Below are 22844 nucleotides of genomic sequence, written 5' to 3' on the forward strand. Positions count from 1 at the left end.
TAGGAAAAAGGGCATATCACTCTTGGGCTCACATACTTGCCCTTCCACCACTCTCTTGCAGCCGTCCACCCTGACTTTGTCACACCATATATAATGGGATAAACATGCTTCATGGCATAAGACAACTTCTAACAGGTGTTAGTTAAAATTCCCCTGTGGGCCAGTTATTTCAGGATATGGTTTCTTGGTTCTCTCTTTGAAGCAGCTAACACTGGCCAATGTCAGAGATAAGGTACTAGACGAGATGGCTCATTGCTCTGATATTGTATGGTAATTCTTATTTACATGGACATCTTTATTTTTATTCAAATCAAAGTTTAATATCTAATATTTTCCTGCAGCACAACTAGCACCTCCACAAGTCACACAGGCTTTATCAGACTCTTGGGCAAAGGCATCAATACATGTAACAGAAAGACCTCATCAGCAAGGTAACAGGTCATAAAAAGGCTGCAAACTAGCTGGCAAGTAAAGAAAGGATGGTGAGTAATGAGGGGGGGGGGGGAAATGGTAGGGCCCAAGCTGGCCTTTTATAACATTATTTTCTGCATTCTCACTAACATGAAGATGTCAAACTCATACTGTGGTTTAAATGTATACCATCCCAAGAGATGCCTTCAAGACATAAACCATCTGAATCAGAACACACTATTTCCACAAATGGGATTCAGCTCTGTGTTAGTGAGTGCACAGCTTCCACAACTGTATTTTATGATGTACAGCAAAAATACAACAGCAAATGCTAACTTTTAGCACATTACTCCATCAAAGTAAAAGACCTTATAGTGCATTACATTAACCTCTCTTATGGATATTCTGACGTAAATAAACCAACACTGGTCAATTAAATCATGGTGCACAATTTTCTAATTAGAACTACTATACATACTGAAAAGAATATTTGTCAAGCAGAAAGAGATAAAAAACGGTTGGCCTCTAGTTGTTTTCAAAGCCCCAGCTTTAGCTCTCTCCAAGATCTTGCCTCTGAACTACTGGAGAAATAAAGCTGCATGCAAGAATATAGTCACAGGACTGGAAAGGTCTAACCTGGACCCAGATTCTTTGTGTATGTCACCAAATCCTCCATAGTCTCTACCACCTCTGCTACAGTTAGGTATTCCAAAATTCCTTTGCAGACACGGATGATTTTACGGACCTAGGGGGGGGAAAAAAACATTTCAGCATTTATTAGATCAAGCTATAATACAATAAATTAGAAATATTTATTACTGAAACAGAACAGGTACAGCATTTGGTAGCATAATTTATAGAAAAGTATGTGGTTTGGAATGTTGAATAAGCTGCTCACCACTTGATTACTCAAGAAAGCCTCATTAGCCAAAATCAACATATCTGTACTTAGAAATGCAAATCCTGCTTCTAACAATTTCCAACTGTATGACGACAAAGAATAACAGAGAAGAAGTAGTAAAATGGTGAGGAAGTGTATTTAACTATCATGGCACTAGAGAAAATGCTGTCAGCTTGAAGACAGCATAGTTTCAAGTTTATTATTGCTATTCAACTGGTAAAAAATGAAATCACTTAAGCCAACCTATATCAGAGTAGCATACTCCAAAGTCTACCCTATGAAAGGTTATCCATTAGGCAGTTTTGCACATGCAGAACACAATATACAATATCCTTTTTTGAAGGGCAGATCCAATTTCTTAAGTCTTCCAAAAAACAATGCACATTTGAAGAGAGGTACTTATTCTCCTTTTACTTCAATATAGATTCTGTACACTTTAGTTTATTAACACTCTGTTAATCCATATTCGGTTTTTAACTGCTTTTTAAAAGATTCACACCAACATGTATAAATATTGCCTCTTTAATTCTTCTACCACATACTTCAGAGCATGGAAAAACAGACAGATCCCATGGCACCATGAAATCTTATTTTAGAGGATGTAACTTTGAAAGTACTGCTTGTGGTGGATTCAAATCAAACTCCAAGTGTTGATAAGTCTGAAATTATGCTTCTAGAAATTGTCCTCAAAAACAGTAGCTCACAATTACCGCTAAAACTAAGGTAGAACATTAGAACAAGGGCTCTCTTGAAAGTGGTTGGGAACATGCTAGATTTGTGAAAATCAAATCCAGAGTCAAATATATGTGTCTTGTTGAACTTGGGTATGGTCACAGCTGAGGTTGAGAGCTTCTAAAAAAGTTTAACTTAAAAAAAACTGAATCCTCTTCTTGAGCACTGGATCTATAGTTGGAATAGGTGGACATGCTCATAACTCTTTGTGGTACTGATTATAATCACCTGCAAAAATATATGTGATCGCTAGTGCCACAAAGTAATTCCAAGCATTAGCATCATCTCAGGATATCATGATAAGAACAGTTTCAGTAATCAGTGAGTTAACAGTGAAGCAGCAACACTGGTACTGGAGTGCTCACATACCATGGAAAGGAAAGCATATGGAGACTTTGCAGGTTGAAAAGTAGGATATAGGTAAACATTGTAAGCAGCATCAATTTTTCCTCAACCAAATGGGATATGTTTATTTTAACTTCATTCCCTCTTAAAGGCATGACGCTAGTCGCTAGAAAACAGGAGATACCATATTCCTAAGAAGGGGAAACATGGTCACAAAAGTGAAGCAACCCAATTGGTTCCATTACTAACACCATACACACAAACATACACAAGATGAAGCAGAAGCCTCAATCTCACATTTCCTTGCATCTATGGGTTTACATAAGGTCCTGAGTGCCATTTTTTTTCGGGGTGGGGGGGCGGAGATGAGGGGGATTAAGAAATACACAAAATCCTTTAAGTAACAAGGCAGCATGAAAAGGTTTTTCTTGGCAGGAAGATAGGCACAAAGAATGCTTTCAATCTATCCAAACAGAGTCCTTGTCACAGAATGAATTTTGGGAAGTGCTGTAAATTAGCAAATGTAAATTAAGTGGGTATTTGAGATAACATGATACTGATATATAGAAGATGATGTTATTGGTACTAAGACACCTACCTCAGCCTCATCAAACGTCAGAAGCAAGTCTGATGTACCAGAGAGGATGCCTCTTGATCCATCAATGAGATAATCACGAGCAGGTACTGAATAAGGATCTGCTTGCAGCATCTGGGCTGCCTGGACAAGTTTAGTGCAGGCATTCTCCACTCTGTGTGCAACAATAAGATTCAGCCATTAACACTTACTCTGCATACTCTGCCAGAAGTGAACAGATGTGTAAACTTATAGGGGGTTGAAATCTCATTATTTGTAACTATCAAAACACAGCAAGCAAACTGTTTATCCATCCCAACACACACACTTATGGTTTAAATATGCAAATATAAATATTTACACATCACTGATGAAGTCAGCCTTTGTCTTTAGAGCAAGATATATAAGTTAACAACACTGAGGCTACAGGTTAGAGACACTGACATGAGTCACAAAATACCCTTTTAGTTCCAACAAGCCAGGAGGTTAGGTAGCGGGGAGTTTTTCCAACAGGATCATAGAGTAAAAGTAATCACTGTGCAACATCCTGGCATTTGCATTATGTTCTATTAATGTCAACAGGCAAATGCATCAATAGGTAATTAATCACAGCTGTAAGTTAAGATAACAAAAGGACATTTTGTGAAAAGTATTGAGGCTCCTCAGATCCTCATTTGTTAATGAAGAAGCTTTCCAGCTCTTTAATATATATTACTACTTGTGCACGTCAATATGTGAATAGGCATATGGTTTGAATCTCATATCTCTCAACTTCTGATACCAAGTCTAAGAGAGAAGGTCCCAAATGCAGACTGTCTGAGTGTTATTATAACCCTTAACTCAACACAGTTGATATGAGCTTTAAAATTAATATTAAACTAATTCTATCCAGCTATTTGAAATGCAGCCCTAAAGAAAACTATTTTGAGTTAAGGAGTTAACCCTGTTTCAGTTATCAATTTCTTTTTCACTTTTCGCAAATGTCGTATTCTTTGAACAAGTCAATCAGAAGCTTTCTGGTAGCAGAGCAAAAGCTTGCTTTCCAGCCAAACTCTAAAGCTTTAACACAAGTTCAAACTAAGCAACTGTTAATTTGGCCTCTTATATCTGGATAGTATCCTGGCACACAGATTAGCAAGCAAGCATCTGCTCTGCCACCATTTTGTTGCAGGGCAAAGCTATCAATGGAATGTTTTGCCAAGTTTAACTCATTGATCAAACAGTATTCATATCTTCTAGGTTCACATTTCCCTGAGCATTCATGGAAACAGAAGCATTTGAAGTGGTGCTTCTTAGTGTGAATACAGGCATTTGTATAGGTGTGCATATATTTTCATGCTCACCCAAACACCTTTTGTATATTTATTCCCACCAAGTAAATATTTGACAAAACCAAAAAAAAAAAGTCAATTGTAAAATTTTCTTAGCAGCTTAAAAAACTAGCTTCCACCTTCCTCTTTCTCCACAATAATTGTGCTATAAGCTATCACAGCTGGGCACCAACACCAAACAGCGCAACTCTGAATACTTGTCACTGAACACAAGTTAGGAATTTATATTAGATTTGCAGAAGTGGGGAAAAGTTAACACACACACCCTGAAATTGGGGCATGGGGAGAGAAGGAAGCAGAAGACATTACGTATCAGGTGCGGTGGGATAGACTATGAGGGGCTGAAGGAGTAGAATTAACAATTTTAAAACTGTTCCCTCCCTATAAAGTACCACAATTCTCCACTACTCCTGTACTCAGGTGTGTGCCGACAGGGAGCCAGTTGAATAAGTAAGATTATAGAGTTGTCTGTAGTTAGCTAGGTGCAGCAAGGAAAGCAATTGAAAAGCAATAGTGTATTTATAAGACAAGGAACATTAAGAGACTGTTAAAGAGGAAACTGAATGGTAACATGACAGAAATAAAGCTAGTACCAAAGTTTGTTTGCAACAAAAAAGCATTCAAGTGTACTAACAAAAAACTCTAAGATGTCCTGTCTTCTTTCTGCATCCGCACAGAGGAAGAAAGCCTCCTTGGGGCTGAGTATGCAGAGGTGCCCAGGCAGCGTGCACTGTGAGAGCAGTGAGTAGGAGCCAACCACACAACTTCCCCACAGATCCCTTCTCCCTGCCTCCCGGGGGGCAGGGATCCTAGGGGGTCATGTTGGGGATGCACTTCACTGCCCCACAGCTGGCAGCAGCGAGGCTGGGGGATGCGTGTGCTTTTCCTCTAAAACCTACATTTTATGTCAAACTTCAAAACAGACAAAAATAAATAAAAATACAGCTAAATAAAATCCTCTTCACTGAACATCCCATTCCAGTTTGACAGCCCTGGACACTGATGTCCTAATTATCCTCAGAACAGGTGCACATGGGCCTTTTCCTGCAAACGTGATTCAACCTAGAGGTGGAGAACCCAGTTCTCAGATTAGATGTCAGTTCAGTATAAAGCCATCTCACATTGCCGTCATTCTACTGAGACAGCCACGAAAGGAGCTAAGTATGCAGTTTATGTACTCATGTGTTCCTTATGGGCACCTGAGCCCCGTCAGTAGCACCATCACAGTTATGAAACGGTGGGTGGTAGCATTTTCCCACTGTGCAACACATTCTTAGAGCTAGAGTGTTGACGGGGTGGAGGCAAGAGGGGGGACTGCTCGGCCCCCTTGGGTCTGTGCACTGGAGTGTGGACACCAGAGCCCTAGGTTTGAGCACAGGTCAGAAAATCCTTAACCTAGGGTTAAAATGCAGTGTAGATGCTAATGCCCATGGTTCCCTGATACAGGTCAATTGACTTGAGTCCCACTAGCCCTAGATTAACATTGATGTGTAGACATACCCTCACATGCCTAATGGACACTGCTGGCCAAGAGAGTACAAACTGGAGTACATGACGTACACATGCACCAATGGTGGAATACACTTGGACAAGTACTTGAAGATCACAGATCCCTTCAGCGTTTGAAGCTCACAAAAGGAAGAGTCAGGACATCAAGATTACAAGACTTATCCGCCCCAGCTACCCACTTTTGGGGGCCTATAAAAAGCTTCAAACAAACAAAGTATTGTTAAAGTGACACATTCTAGCTTTTTGGGTAATCATTGCCGACCTAGTAACAGATACAATTTCAGATGCAGGACCTTCCTGGAGATACGACACTGATTATGTTGCTCATGGGTTTTCCTCCATTTTCTGGCTTCCTCCCACAAGACAGTTAAGTACAGCGCAGGACAGATTCTCCTTACACTGATCTTACTGTCATCCATCAATTCGATCTTAAGCGATCCTTGAATAAAGTTCAGTCAAACATGCAACTCTTACTTCACCAGTTCTGAGCTAAACCAAGATTTACTACAGAGAAACTGGATCATGATACCTAACTTTCTTCATGCTGATCAGAGTTCCTCCTAGTAAGCATTTAGACATAGTGCTGAGAGCAGTGAAATCATTGAAAATTGACTAATCCATCCTATATTCCTGACCCCACTAAGAAATAAAACATAATACTTTAAAAAGTGGTGTCAGAACAATACAAGATTTTCAGCCAGTGGTTCCCCTGAGTAGACTCAAATGGGCCTTATCACAAGATGTAGTCTACAATGAAACATCTGGTCAGCTCATTAGGGGCAATATTGACAATTGCGTAAGAAAATCCATTAAGACTAACAAGAGTCAGAAAATAGGAATGATCTGGTCTCCACTATGTAAAATGTAGTTGTAGCTTTCAGTCCAACATACTTCACTAAAGTTAGTTTCCCACTGCTGGAAGCAGTTAAACTTTTCTCTTTTCAGCCACACTAAGAAAGGCATTAAACAGGTCACCTATCCACCCAAATCAAAATAATACGCTCAAAACTGCTGGATTTGCACTATGGAATTTCATGGTCATCTGTATAAAAGTTCCAATGCAGGTAGGGCTGTATTTCCCATTTGTGAACAACTGATGTAAAAGTAAAAACTCTTTAAATCTTCATGTCTTAAAGATTCAGCATGTGAATGGAATGTCTTAGCTACAATGTAGTTTTCATTTAAAAACCATTTAGACGATTTAGAGGTGGATTTGTGTTTTAATTGTATAAAGCCCAGTTTAGTGAAATGTTCCACACCATTACCTCTCAAAATACTGCAACTTCAGAATATGTGCCTCTGCCTGCAGGACTGGGGTTTTTGTAAAAGAACAAAATAATTTATTGCCCAATTAAAAAAAATTAGTTGAAAGATGCAAAAAAACACAATCATACCACTCAATTGCTTTTTTCCCTCCAACAGAATCTATATGTAGTATGTTAAAAAAATTGAACAAAAGTTAACTGCTAGATTTGGATTCAACCAGAGAACACAAAGCTTTTAAGCTACAAAAACATTCAAATGTTATTGGCTGAAGACAACTCTCTCATATCTTATGCTCTTATTTTGTAAAAAGGCAAATTGATATAGAGGATCCATAATTATCTAGACAAGATTAATTACTAGGCCAACAAAAATTTCAGGTAGGTAGATTGTGGGTAGGTGTAAAGGACAAAAAAATGTTTAGAAACTTATTTTTTATGCTTAACGCTATATAAATAGTTAAGTAATGAACTAATTTACAACTTATGATTCAATTTATTTTCTCCCACACAGTAAAATTATTGGGGGACTAGAGGGAAGACCGTAGGCTAAGATTTGGTCAACACCAATCCGGGGGGAAGAGGGGGATCTATTTTTTACGTCTAGTGTTTAGGTTTCTTATTCTTTTCTGGAACATTTTGAGAGCAGTTTCCCCTCAACCTATATTAATGTCAGTTTATACATTCTGTAAAGCAAAAATACTAATCTGACACTTCTCTGCTAACATCAAGGCTATTTTTCGGGAGGGGGAGGGGGTTGGTTCTTTTTAATATACAGAATGCATGCTAATGACAATAATTTGAAATGGAAAAGCCACTGTACAGAAAATGGTAGCTCTAGAAATCTAACTGCCAGACTTGTCAGCTCACCTCTGCTGTAACACCAGGCAGCAACACCACATTTATAGACCAGATTAATTATATATAAATATATTTTGATACTCTTGTTTTAGACATGAGCAGAACGTTAGGATGACTTGTGATGTAATTGGATCCATATGTGTCAAAACGTCTATTTATTTTTTAAACACCAGAGCCAATCCTTAATTTTAAATGCCACACAAAAGCTCAGTTGCTAAAGATAAAGTTTAATTACTGCAGGTGTGCCGATATATCTTTCTCATGTTTTATTCTGTGATGTACTTCCCTTCTGGTACAATTATTTTATATTACATTTCATTACAGTCATTGACATTTGCATCATTCTGTTGGAATTACTGACATTAGAGCAGTTTCAAGCTTTTCCCATAATTACAAAAATGTTAAAGGACTCTTGGCAATCAATTATCATTTCTTCAGAAACTAGTTTCCATAAGTGCACAGGGTACACTTGCAATTTATAGAAACAGTGACATTTACCACAAGGAACACAATGTAAAGTTGACCAACAGCAATTTAGTTAGTAGAGTGGAGGTTTTCCAACATATTGTCAAACTGCTGTCAAGTTAGTGATAAATTTAAAACAACATTCAAATATTTTAAATAGAATACCCCATACTGAACAGCTATTTAAACCTAAAATCAAGCAGGACACAAGCCTGAAAATTAAATTCCATTTGTTGAATGCTAGATAACTCCTCAGTGTTTCCAAAATGCTCTATAAAAATGCTGCATGAAAGTACCTTCTGAATCCTTTCCAGGTTTGGTAGTTATATGGAAAAAACACATACAAACAATGGTTCAATGAAATTCTGTAGTCACTTGCGTGTTTGCTCAAATTTTCCAATTCATATTCTGTAACATGACCTCAAATAACCGATCAAACCTTATTTCCCACAGGCACCTCTTCTGAAGTGTTTTATTTGCAAGCTGCTCGTTATAGCAGCAAGAGTCAGTCTTAATATATCATTTTACAGCGGCTCTCATCCCAAAGGATCCCATGTGAAACTTAAATTACACCCAATGATCTCTTTATCTACCTCCGATATGGAATAGGGCAATTGGTTGATAGTATGTAGAAACAAAACAATAGGTCAAGGCAGGAAGTTAACACTCAAGTTATTTTTGAAAGTTTCATCCAAAATTATTTAGACTGCTAAATCTCACTTTCAAAAGTATCTTGGAAGTTAGGAGCCTTTGAAAATTCTACCCTTTGTCCAAATGAAACTAATTACTTACGTGCCATTCAGCTAGGACACAAGATTCAGAGACTCTTCTCTTGTCGTCACTAAAATTCCCATGGCACTCCTCATCATGACCTTTTTGGGTCTCACACAAAATATGGCACCTCCAACAAAATGGATCCGTTTAACATCATAAAAGGCATTCCTCAATACCAACTATGATGGAAGTGTGCCACCTATTTACCCTAATTCACTAGTAGCACTGCCTACAACAGACTGAGCAGGAGATTCGCAAGGAGTATCTCCAGCTCAAGTATAGACCTGGCCTAACCAATCTGATAGGGTCACAGCGCAAGGTAGAGTGGCTACACATTTTCCACAAAAAAAACCCCTCCAAGTTTCCTGAACTGAATTGAATGATTATCCCCTGGCACTATGATGAAGGGCTACAGCATAGAACCTTATGATAAATCATTAGGAGAAGAAATTATTCAGTAAGTGAAAGATGCTGTATTTCAGATACTAAAATGTAGTTGCAGTAAACTCATCATGACAAGGAGCATTTCTTCATTCCTGAAAGTATCTAACATACTTTCAACATTGTTTAAAGGACAGTAACAATTTCTTGCAAAGTCTTAAATTTCTACAGTTTTTCCATATCACACAAAAAAGTCAGGTCACTTTACTGATAAAAGCATTTTTGTTATTAACAAGAGAATAAAATGTAAGAGCCCTCTCTGCTGCAAATTCTGGGGCACAACAGTAGTAAAGACTAATCATTTTTCAGTATACGGTTCCAATATAAGTAATTAAGGAACAGTTATTTAACTACATAGGTATTTATGTGAAACACTATCCTCTATTTTACTACCATTAGTAAGTGTGCCAAAGCAAAGCTAGCCATGTGAAAAAGATATTAAAATAGTTCATAACCCATCCACATGGATATCATTTGTGGTAGCTAGTTTGTAACTCAAGAAAAATAACTAGGGCTGTCAAGCGATTAAATAAATGGTATTCTAATATTGTTTAACAGTGCGATTAAAACTGCGATTAAGCATGTTTAATTTTTTAAAATAAATTTGGGGGTTTTCTATATTTTCAAATATAGGGTCAGGGCTGGGGGCTCTGGCCTGCTCCAGCCCCCCCCCCCCCCGCCGCCAATGCCTCCTGCCCCACCCACAGGTATGCTATTAACACATAAAAAAAGCATTAATTTTGCTTTCAGTTAATTACAGGCATTAACTGCAATTAATTGACAGCCCTAAAAATAAACCAAATTACATATCTGATATATTTGTACTTATTATACTGCATACCAGTGCTTATAAAAAATGGTGGTTCTATGAAAGTCTGCATATTTATAATGACAATTTTTATGTTCAGACATTAAATTCTTTAGATTCTGTAAAGAATCAGGAACAACACAATTGTAGTGGAATAATTAACTCTCTGAAGGTCTTAGGTATCACACCAATATTCAATGTCAGACATGTATATCAGTTAAGCATGCGCTCCTGTTACCAAGGTTTTACTTTTGGCCTTGCAACAGAATAAGGTCTATAATAAAAGCTGTGAATATACTTTTAGCCACTGTTATGATCTAATCAAATTAACAAATGCCCAAAAGAACTTGCGAGACCCACACTGTCTCTTAAAGAAATGTGATTTAATGGTGCACATTTAACCAGCAAAAGTAAACTCTGTATTCTAGACTTCAGCATAGTGAGTTACTAACTTTTGTGGGCAGTACATGTTATTTTCTCACAAGCAAAAGATAAGGGAATACAATACAGTTGAGGTAGCACAAGTTAAGTTACAGTAGGTACACATCATTATGAAGGTTATATGTTTTTGTTATTTTAAAAATCACAATCCATTTTGCTCATTTTTCCCTAAACACTTCAGATATTTAAGATACAGGCAATAAATAGTTTCATTTCTCTTAACTTTTATTCTAACGAACCACACTTCTGTGGACTACACTTGTTTTTGAAACCATAGTGATTAAATACATTTATTGGCTTCAGTTACAAATACCTATTCAGTATTACTTTAACATCAGCAAATTTGTTTTCAAAATGAGCCAAAGTTAACTGACAACACTACAATTTTTGAAGAAAGCTACAGATGTACAAAACACATTCTACAATACGAAGTTGTGTTATCGTTTCTCTGTCAGTAGACCACGTAAAAGAAGAAACCCTAGAAGTTTTTCACCTACTTTGCAAGCAAATTTTAAGACAAGGGAACAAGATTATTCACCCTGTACTGCTTTATTTTGTGCTCCCAATTAGAAAAAAAGTGACCATCTTCTATTTTACGTATGTATTGATGCTACTTCCATTTCCTCCCCCAGCTTGGCAGCTCCTCAAAAATGTTGAAACAGCAAAACGCAGAGGACATATCAAAATCATTAAAATACACTGAAGAAAGGATTTGGCCAGAAAGTTGTACTGTAATCATTACTCTATAAAAAAAATTATATTTTAGCACCAACCAAATATTGTTCTGGCAAAATACATAAGTAATCTCTCCAACAACCACCTCTCGGAGTAAGTTAAGATTATCCAGGTGGGCAGGGGTCCATTAATTATGCAGCTTTATTCAGTGCACTGACAGCTTAGGCCCCTTTCGCAAATATACATATTTTTTTTATGTCCATTTAAAAAGACTTGGGTAAGTCTGATACCTGATTTGAATCCATTTTTTACTTCTGTTCCCAGCTGGAATAATCATCTACATGAACAAACATTTCAGAGATAAAATATAAAAGCCCAATCTTGTACAAGTACACTGTTTTGTTAACTGTTTTGATACTTGGCAAAATATTTATTTTTAAAAATGAATTTGTTCAGGGTTGACTGCTTAGATATCCTTCATAAAACTTCCAACACAATTCCGCTTCAGTCTAACATATACTGACTTAATGACTGATACTTAAAAGTTTCCACAAAGCAGTGCTGGCTCACTAAATTCCAGTAAAGTTATTAATTTCTTCCATCTGCTTCTCCCATCCTCCTCCTAAATAAAGAGTATCAACTAAACCATGGCTTCACTTTATTATGTATACATCTTGGACAGCAAAAGGCAACAAAATAAACCATTTTGCATAACTCTAAAGGAGCAGCAATATAAAAAATGTAAGCCTCCAAAAGAATAAACGTAGAACTGCCATGCATGTAAATCTTCACAAAGACTATCTTAGAAAATTATTCAAAAATGTTTCTCTTTGAGAACCATTCTGTTTCTTCCCCTCCCCCCCCCCACACACTCACAGAACTCATTTGTTTAGTATTTTAGTATTTGGTTCAGTAGTTTCCGGTTCTGGTTCTTGAGAATCTTGTCTTTCTCTCTCTCTCTCTCTCTCTCAAGAAAACATTAGGATATTCAGTGACTTAGCATGTGCCAGCAGAAATTACTAATAAAGAAAACACTGAATTCACAGGGGGTGGCTGGGTAAGGGAAGTCTTTTCAATGAGAGTTTGTCATTTGACATGACAGGTGTGGCAGTTTAATGACCGCTAAAAAGTGATGTTTCATTTTTAAGACTCAACGCCACAGAGGAGAAAATCATTTGTCTTCAGTACTGAGCCATGAACTTAATTAGAAGTGCCAGTCAGTTAGTTTTTAGGTGTCTTAAAAATATTTCCAAGTCATGTTATGCAGCAACTGGCTATACAGTCACTGACATACTCCTCCTCCAGCCAAAAGAATGGAAAACACTTATGGGGAGAACAGCACTAAATGTTAGAAAAAGCCCTTTAGCACAGCTTAATACGGGATGCATGGAGAAATACCGTGTACCCACCCTTCATCAGTGTCCCTCCAGAGGGAAAGAAAGGTACCATGGGGTGGGGGGGAGGGAAAGGGGGAAGCTACCCATACAAGCAAAGGCTGGCAAAGTAGCTACCTCTGGCAGAGATTTGGCATCTGGCTACTCCTGTTAGCAAAAGCCTACAATCTTTCTGCCTAAGGGCAGGCCGACAGTACAGCCGGGATCTATTCTACGCTCTGAGATCGATCCACCGGTGGTAGATTTTGGTGGGTCTTCACTAGACCCGCTAATTGACAGCAGATTGCTCTCCAGTCGACCCCTGTACTCTACCCCGGACGAGAAGAGTAAGGTAAGTCGACAGGAGAGTGTAGACCCCGCAGTAACTTGATCTAAGGTATGTCGAATCCAGCTACCTTATTCACGTAGCTGGAGTTGCGTAACGTAGGTTGACTTACCACGGTAGTGTAAGCATAGCCCAAGCAAGTAAATGAGACCAGGGAAGTAAAAGGCATATTAAAATAAACGCCATTAAAAATAAAGTCCCCCTCCCCCCCACTGTAAAGAAACATTTACTTCTAGATCAGGGGTAGGCAACCTATGGCATGCGTGCCAAAGGCGGTACACGAGCTGATTTTCAGTGGCACTCACACGCCCAGGTCCTGCCCACCGGTCCGGGGGGCTCTGCATTTTAATTTAATTTTAAATGAAGCTTCTTAAACATTTTAAAAACCTTATTTACTTTACATACAACAATAGTTTAGTTATATATTATAGACTTCTAGAAAGACATTCTAAAAACGTTAAAATGTATTACTGGCACGTGAACCCTTACATCAGAGTTAATAAATGAAGACTCGGCACGCCACTTCTGAAAGGTTGCCAACCCCTGTTCTAGATGTAGGTTCCTGTACCTATGGCAGACATTTTGAATATGTTGATAAACTTACTTGATAAAGGCTGGTGGCATGTCCCTTTTCAAAATCTGGTCTTCGGTTGTCTGCACTGTTTCTTTTCCAACCTGTATGAAAAATCCAAGAGTCATATTTAACCCCTCAGCTTTGGAGTTTCAGTTTAATGCTTACATCAATCAGACCATATACCAACAAAAGGAACTAGTAACTGACAAGCCCTTTTATTAGTTTTAGTAATGTTTGTATAGAGTTTTGAATATGTAAAGCATTATATAGGTGCTAAGTAGTAGAATTTTTAAAGTTTACTCTTTTTGGAAAGCATTAAATTCATGGACAATAAACTGCTTGCTAATCACTGTACAAGTTTTGTGGAGAGCAGTATGGTAATGTTCCCCGAACAGATCTGGTCAAATTAATAATACCAATAAAAACGTTGCTTTCCAATATTGCTACTGTCAAGTTTTGAGGAAACAATTCTCGCTACTGCTGAAAGACAATTTTTTTTTTTTAAACAGGTAATATGCATTTCGAGAACACCAACTGCAGCACTGAGCCATAAAAATAAAATATCTAATCATTTTTATAATGCAAATTACATGAGTTGAACATTTAGTCTTATAGCAATCTTATTTATGGGTTTGTGGGATTCCACTTATGTGAGCATGAGTATATGCTAAATGAGAGCACTTTTTTGAAGTGCATATTAATAGACAAATAAAACTGGTCACTGCATCTTTAGTGTAAGTACACCAACATTACCTTGGTGTTAGTCACGTTATCGTGTATTACGAATAAATGCATTTTATGTCCTGTGTGACATCTCTACTAAATCTAGAGTTACCATCTGTCCGTATTTCCCCGGACATGTCCGACTTTTGTGTCTTTAAATAGCCGTCCGGGAGGAATTGGTAACAAGGTTAAAAGGTCCGGGATTTTTCCCCCTCCCCTCCCTCCCATGCAGAGTGCAGCGTGGTGATTGGGCGGCAGGGCCTGATTGAGCCGCTCCCATTGGCCTCCAGCAGCTAGAGCCCCTCCCCTGCTCCACCCCTGCTGCCTGCAGCCCGGCAGCGTGTTTTGCCTACACGTGGAGCCAGCATCTGACCGGCATGGGCATAGTAAAGGGAGTCCCAGGGGGCAGTCAGGGAGCAGGGGGAAGGTTGGATAGGCCTGTCTGGGGTGGGGGTGTGAATGGGGTGGGGGGCGGTGGCAGGTTATATTCTTTTGTGGTGCCCGAGCTCCAGCAATATCCAGAGCCGGGGGCCTGGCTCCAGCAATATTTGGAGCTGGGTCTCTCCCCCAGCCCTGCCTGGAGCGGGCCACGGCCTCCACCTGCCACACCCCCTCCGCGCATCTTCCCCCCACGGGTCCCCCCCCCCGTCCCTGGCCGAAAGAAAGCAGTGCACCCCTCTTCCCTGCCTGCTTGTGCACATTCCTACCCTGCTCCAGGCAGCAACTGCTGTCTGCTGCCCCAGGGTCCTAGTGCCCCCCATCCACTAATGGCAAGGCAGGCTGCCCTTACCCTGCCCTTCCACCCTAGCCCTGAGCCTCTCCAACGCCCCAAACCCCTCATCCTCAGCCCCAACCCTCATCCCCCTGCACCCTAATCCTCTGCTCCATCCATGAGCCCCCTCCTGCATCATGAACTCCTCATCCTCAGACCCACAGCCCTCACCCCTGCACCCTCTCCTATCCCCAAACTCTGTCCCAAACCCCCTCCCCCTTCCCACACACCCCCTCCTGCCCTCAAACTCCCTCCCAAAGCCTGAACCCCCTCCCTTTGCACCGCCTCCCACCCCCAAACTCCATCCCAGAGCCTGCACCTCTCACCCCCTCCTGCACACCCACCCCCTGCCCCAGCCCAGAGCCTGCACCCAGCACCCAAACTCTATCCCAGAGCCTGCACCCTGCACCCCTCCTGCACCCTAATCCCTAGCCCAGGACCTGCACCCCAGACCTCCTCCCCCCACCCAACCCCCCTCCCAGAGCCTTAGGCAGGTGTGGGGGGGCGGGTTCTGGGCACCATCAAAATTTTTACAAACCTGCCACCCACGGGAGCAGTCAGGGGACAGGTAGGGTCCTAGGGGGGCAGTTAGGGTGGGGGGTTCTGAGGGGGAAAGTCAGGGGGTGGGGGCAGGGCTCCCCCCCAGTGTCCTCTTTTTTGATTGTGGAAATATGGTAACCCTACTAAATCTCAGTGCAGAAACATAGAAGAAGCTAGTTTGTATCTTCTTCCTACAGAAATCGTTAGAAAAAAATCATCATTACACAATTATGTAAGAAAAGAGAAGGAACTTTATATCCCCAATAAGCTCTGCAGGCTTGCCAATAAAATGTGAATCAGAAAGAAGGCTCCAAGGTAAAAAACAAACAAAACAAATCCCTCTTCTACCCTTCGACCTGACTTGCCTATTAGAAAATGTAATTAACTACAGGAAGTAAACACACACACACACACACACACAAAATAGACTATCCTCAGGCAAAGTAATGGTGCACAAGTTTCCCCTTATAGTTAATAATGAAGGGACTAAATGAAGATCGGGGTAACATTCACTGTTTTCATACACAATAGCTCTTGTGTTACACAAATCTTTCAAATCAGCAGCTGGTTCTCTGTGGTCTATGAGATCATAAACTTGACAGAGTCTTTCCAGTTGCATTGTTCACTGTATTTTCCAGATGAATAAACCATTCAGCAAGGCCTGGGGAAGCAGAAGATCTTTAACCCAGACACTAGTTTATATTAAGTGCTTCCAGGGCTGCCTGAGCTACAGACAAGACAACATTGTATCCTAATTTTTACTGTAACAAATATGTTTTAACATACAACCATTAAACCGAAGAGGTTTGCCTGAGTTACACTTCCAGACCAGAGAGATGTTAAAGCTGGCGCATTTTATTAAAACTTTTGTCAGAATCCATAAGACACACACAGAGCTTGCATAAGCCTCAATGCTTGAGTGTCTTCCAGGAGTACAAGCTACACTCTGCTCATCAGCACTGTCCCTCTTTGACCTCTTCAGTACAGTTCTAAACTTTACAGGGACAAGACACAGGAAAATATAGCCCTGACATTTTCTAGTTCTTACACCAAAAAACAGTCCACGTTTACCACTAACATACATATTGTAACTTAGGAGTGTTACACTTGCAAGGTACAGGGGTCATTTCTGCCTTTGGATACACCACAGAAACTCCCACTCAAGTCCATTAGAGCTGTGTGAATATATGAGAAAAGAATATCCAGACTTCACGTGGAGGTAGTTCTCAATCTCTTTTTTGCATATATGCAGACTATAACAAGGCAAAATAAATTATAAAATTCTGTGTCTTTTGCAAAGTTGGTATAATAGAGCTGGGTAGTCATCTCTTTACCCATCTCATGAAAATTTGAGATTTTGAAAATTTTTCCCAACACTAGCTGGGATGAGAAAAGTAGAAATCTCAAAAAATTTTCAAACCAAAAACTTGGAGGGGGGAAAAAAAAAAAAAGGCTGTTTGGGTCAACAGAAATACAGATAATTTCAAAATATTTCAGTTTGATTTTGGCTTTTTTTAAAATGATTCTTCTACTGTCATTTTGAATGAGAAAACTAGAATTTTTTATTAGAAAATTTCAAAAAAATTTCAAGTGAAGAAATTTGTTGAAATCAGCGCATTCCTACAAATTGTTTTGATGAATAAGCATTTTCCTGACAAAAAATGGTTTCCAAAAAATTCCCAAACAGCTCTACTGTATAACTTAGTGCAGGGGTGGGCAAACTTTTTGGCCCAAGGGCCACACCTGGGAATAGAAATTGTATGGCAGGCCATGAATTGTCAGAAAATTGGGGTTGGGGTACGGGGAGGTAAGGGCTCTAGTTAGGGGTGCGGGCTCTGGGGTGGGGCCAGAAATGAGGACTTCAGAACGCGGGAGGGGTCTCTGAGCTGGGGAAGTGGGGTGCGGGGGGGCGAGGGCTCCGGCTGGGGTGTGGGCTCTGGGGTAGGGCTGGGGATGAGGAGTTTGTGGTGTAGGAGGGTGCTCTGGGCTAGGGTCGAGTGATTCAGAGGGCAGGAGGGAGATCAGGGCTGGGGCAGGGGGTTGGGGTGCAGGAAGGGGTGCAGGCTCCAGCTGGGGTTATGGGCTCTGGGGTGGGGCTGGGGATGAGGGGTTTGGGGTGCAGGAGGGTGCTCAGGGCTGGGATCAAGATCAGAGGGTGGGAGTGGGATCAGGGCTGGGGCGTGGGGAGAGACTCAGAGGTGCAGGCTCCAGGCAGCGCTTACCTCAAGCGGCTCCTGGAAGCAACGCTGTCCCTTCTACAGCTCCTACGCAGAGGCGCAGCCAGACGGCTCTGCACACTGCCCCGTCTGCAGGCACCACCCCTGCTGCTCCCATTGGAGCACCAGAGGGGGGCCATGCCGTGGCTTCCAGGAGCAGCATGAAGCGGCCCCGGACCCTGCACCCCGGCTGAAGCGGGGCCATGCCGCGGCTTCCAGGAGCCGCATGGAGCGGCCCCCAACCCTGTGCGCCACTTAGAGCGCTGGAGGGGGGCCATGCTGTGATTTCAGGGAGCCACATGGAGCAGACCCTAACCCTGCTCCCTGGCTGGAGCGCCAGAGGGGGGCCATGCTGCGGCTTCCGGCAACCACATGGTGTGGCCCCCAACCCTGCTCCTCGGCTGGAGTGCCGGAGTGGGGCCATGCTGTGGCTTCTGGCAACCACATGGTGTGGCCCCCAACCCTGCTCCTCGGCTGGAGTGCCGGAGTGGGGCAATCCCCAGACCCTGCTCCCCAGCGGGAGCTCGAGGGCAGTGTTAAAACGGCCTTAGTTTGCCCACCCCTGACTTAATGGGTGGTCCAGTTAACACAAAAGGAGTATCTATGTTTACTAATATTTCAAGAACTTCTATAGTTTGATATTTTCTACACAACATGTTTTAATCAGATAAACAGTAAAGCAAACTGGGTGATCTTAATCTGGACTTGAAAAACTCACTCTCTCTGTTTGAGAAGCTTGCCCTGGCAAATGACGGGGACCACCCCAATTTCTGCAGAATCTAAGCTTTAATTTTAAAACAAAATGAAGTGTCAGCACTTACGGTTGCAAAGAAGGCCTCCCAAAGGTGAACAGAGTCTATGGACACTTTCAGTGACTCTGTTGCAGTTCACAGATTGACCAAAAGCAACAGCATGAAATTGAGAACCTGGCAGTTGCTGGGCAAACCAATAAGCCAAACAGTTTGGGAGGAAGGGGAATGAAAAAAGCAAGGAATGGAATCTAAGAGATTAAGGGACGTATATAGTACGTAGTAGAAACTTCTTTCATCCTATTATCCCCTCCCCCCAGTAGCCACTAACTAGACTCAAGAAGGGGAGACACCTCCCTTCTAGAAGCTAAAGGAGTGGAGTTTCAGATTTATCCCACACCCACAAGCCAGAGGCAGATATGAATAGATTCTCCTGTACAAAGGTAAAGGACAATAGGCTGGTAGGAACTCTTAGCAGCTAGGGTAGGCAGGAGGTTGGGCTCTTCATCAAGCTGTAGCTCTCGGACCTTGTTGGTGAGGACCTTATTCCCTCTTATTTATCTGTGACTAGTAAAGGTCTAGTACCTTTTAAAATTCCTGCCCATGGCTAGTGACTTTTTCCCCAGGCTGCTGCTGTGGGAGAAAGAGGCAATCTGGAAAGAGTCACAGTCCTGTTTAAAAGGTGCCATCTCCAGTGCCTATGTTCCCAGAACAAAGACTGAGGATCCAGTGTTGCCAATGCTCGCAGTTTTATCACAAGTCTTGCTATATTGGATATTTTTCTTTATTTCCCAGCTCCTGGAATTATGAATTTTCACTGAACTTTCTTTTCATTTAAAAAAAAAATGAAAGTAAGTTTCTAGCCCTTATGGTTGTGGAGAACAGCTTGAAAATGTGAACAGAGTGCACTGTAAAACCTCACATACAAACAAAGAATCCAAAATTGATTTAAAAAAAACAAATCATGATTTTAAGCCAATCTCAAGATTTTGGAATGCTTAGGATTGGCAATACTGAGGACCTGCCAAACCTCAGAAATGAAGAGATTCAGACTTAAAAGTCAGAAATGAAATCTTTACTTACAGCTCCCATACCTCCCCACTTCAATTAGAAAGGAAGAAAGTTTAGTGCTTTCTAGAATGTTTAAAACAAGATCTGTTTTCCATAATATTATTCACTAATGTAAAGCACCATAACAAAAAAAAAAAAAGGGGGGGGGGAGAGGGGGTGAAGTCATAGTCCTCAACTTTCATCCTTACTATTAGAGACCATAACAAATAAATTCAGCTGCTGTAGCTGAACACCAGTGTGTTTGTCAGCTGGATAACTGATAAAAAGCGAAGAAGTAAATAAACAAATATAGCATAACAAATGCTAGGAATGGCTTGTGCAGAAAATTACCTTATCTACTGAACTTGTCTCGTTTATATCCTAGAAATATATCATCACTACCCCAAGCCACTGCATATGCATTAAGCCAGCAACAGGATTTAAAATGTACCCACATTTTAAAGCAAGCCAATGAGGAATACACAGACTGTGAAAGAGAAGATGTTTTAGCAACTGTGTGTTAAAACATGTCAGAAATTATCTACTTATCTATGCAACTCAATCAAATCCTCTGCAGCTTCTGCAATTTCTCATGTTCCCCATCTCTTAGGAATTTGTCTTGAAAACAAAAACGAATGACCTACTGAAGCATTAAAGGGCAAATGCAAAACAACTTCCTGGTTATACACATGTCAGGACCCACATTAATGTCAAACTGCAATATCCAGAGGAAAATATTTAGGCTGTAGGAGCTGATGGTCAATATAATTTCTGTCAGCTCTAAAACAATAAAAAATGGCCTAGGCTGCAAGGCTAAAAATAAGCATCTGTCAAATGCTACTGGAATCAGCTGCAATTATGATAAATTTATGCCTGCCTCCTGTTTGTACAGAACTGCTAAATTTGAAGTCAGGTAAGAGAAAATATTTACTACACTGGGTGAGATTACCAGATGCTTTATTCAGATCACTCTGATTTGAGACTGTAAACTCAATGTTTAATTTGCAGTTGATGATATATATTTAGCACGTAAATACAGGACCAAATTTAGCAACCACACACCCTAATAGCCACTGAAACAGGGCAAAACATTTGGCTCCTATAGGCAATCAACAGCATTTTTGAATGTGGCTCAAGTTCGAAGTTGCTCTACGGGACTTGGTCCCCAGATACTGCCACCCAGCAGGATTTAATTTAAAAATTTACCGAAGAATAAACTAGGTCAACTCTACTTTACACACTCTGGTTTAGCAATAAAAAAACTGAATTTTCTGAATAAAGATACATAGTTTGGGTGGCTCATGAAAGCTGTGAGATTTAATGCAGGTTTCACTTGTCACTCCTCAATCCCAATAAATAGTCTGATGGGATGATGACCTCAGCGTCCTGTAGAGAAAATATAGTATGTTTTACAAGCAAGAATGAATTAAGACTATTGAGGACTCGTGAACAGGCTATTTTAGGATTACACCCATTTTACAGGCTACTCCCTGCCCGCTACTCCAGTTCATTGACATCAGTGGGACTACTCACATATTTAAAACTAACTTGTTAAATCAAGGTCCTAATAAGGCAAATGGAAACATCTTGCCACTTTACAATGTATTTATCCAAGTTGAAATAATCTTGAAAATTAATTAATAAATAATCAAGGAATAATGAGGAAAAACACAACTTAACAGCTTTACTCTAGTTCAGTGGTTCTCAGCCAAGGGTACACATACCCTTGGGGGTAGGCAGAGGTCTTCCAGGGGTTACATAAACTCATCTAGATATTTGACTAGTTTTACAATAGGCTACATAAAAAGCACTAAACTAAAATTTGATATAGATAATGACTTGTTTATACTACTCTATACACTGAAATGTACATACAATATTTATATTCCAATTGATTTTATAAATATATGGTAAAAATGAAAAAGTAATCAATTTTTCAGTAACAGTGTGCTGTGACGCTTCGTATTTTTATGTCTGATTTGTAAGCAAGTAGTTTTTAAGTGAGGTGAAACTTGGGGGTACTCAAGACAAATCAGACTCCTGAAAGTAGTCTGGAAAGGTTGAGAGCCACTGCTCTAATGCATGTTTCTTATTCAAAATTCATCCCTGTCGCATTTAGCGCCTTGAACTTTAATTTGTTCCACTTCCGCTCTTAAATCAGTTGCACCAGCTCTAAAGAAGAGATTAAAAGAGGTTAGTGACAGATGTTTAAAAAGCATACTCTAGCACTATTTTATGAAAGTTTTGATAAAGCCTGTATACTGCACTACTTCTGTGAAAAGTAGCCACATCTGCTTAGGACCTGCAAGATAAACACGTAAGTAAACCAACAAGAAACCAAGCTCTTCCTTTCTTACCTGTAGTTCATATCAAGTATCTTATGGTCCTCTAACACAATAAATCTTTATCATTGCAACATTAATACTTGACCCAACCTCAGTATAGCCTGATTCAGCAAGGTACCCAAGAACACACCTAACTTTAAGCACATGAGTAGTTTCAATGAAGTCAACAGGATTATTTACACTGTAAGTCAGGCACATGCTTAAATACCTTGCTGAATCAGTTCCATCTATAGGCCCTATCTTTCATTTACGTATGCTTTTTTTGGCTGGTTTTCTCAGGATTACATTGGAGACTGAATTCCAGAAGTTTCAAGGCACCATTCCAACATCCTCCAGCAATAAATCAAGAAAATTAAAGCTCAGCCATCTGTCCCCAACATCAGGCAACAAACCTACTTGCTACACTGAAATTTTTAACACCACTTCCAACTGCCCAGGGCCAAGGAAATCCTAGAATTCAACTAAAACAGTTTAATTACAGAAAAAGACTATACAGAAACCAGAATAAGTGACATCATTTGGACAGCAAAATTGATTTCTGCTGATGCTGCAGAAGCCTAGTAACCCTATGCAGATAATGAGTCCACTGCATAAGTGTTCTGATTAAATGCAGGGCACATAAAGCA

At 40.4% G+C, this 22844-nt stretch overlaps 1 protein-coding gene across 2 annotated transcripts in view; it reads right to left on the minus strand.

Annotated features, from left to right (window-relative positions):
* The window catches only part of VCL (vinculin), a 109738-nt gene that overhangs the window by 53059 nt on the left and 33835 nt on the right, over positions 1-22844 (minus strand). For both annotated transcript variants that reach the window (XM_065407512.1, XM_065407511.1), the window contains exons 2-4: positions 13854-13924; positions 2988-3138; positions 1048-1156 (exon numbers count right to left, since the gene is read on the minus strand). In XM_065407512.1, coding sequence (XP_065263584.1) covers positions 1048-1156; positions 2988-3138; positions 13854-13924 — 331 coding nt within the window. The remainder of the gene's footprint in view (positions 1-1047; positions 1157-2987; positions 3139-13853; positions 13925-22844) is intronic.

This window comes from Emys orbicularis, chromosome 7 (assembly GCF_028017835.1).
Source record: "Emys orbicularis isolate rEmyOrb1 chromosome 7, rEmyOrb1.hap1, whole genome shotgun sequence".
NCBI classification, from domain to species: Eukaryota; Metazoa; Chordata; order Testudines; family Emydidae; genus Emys; species Emys orbicularis.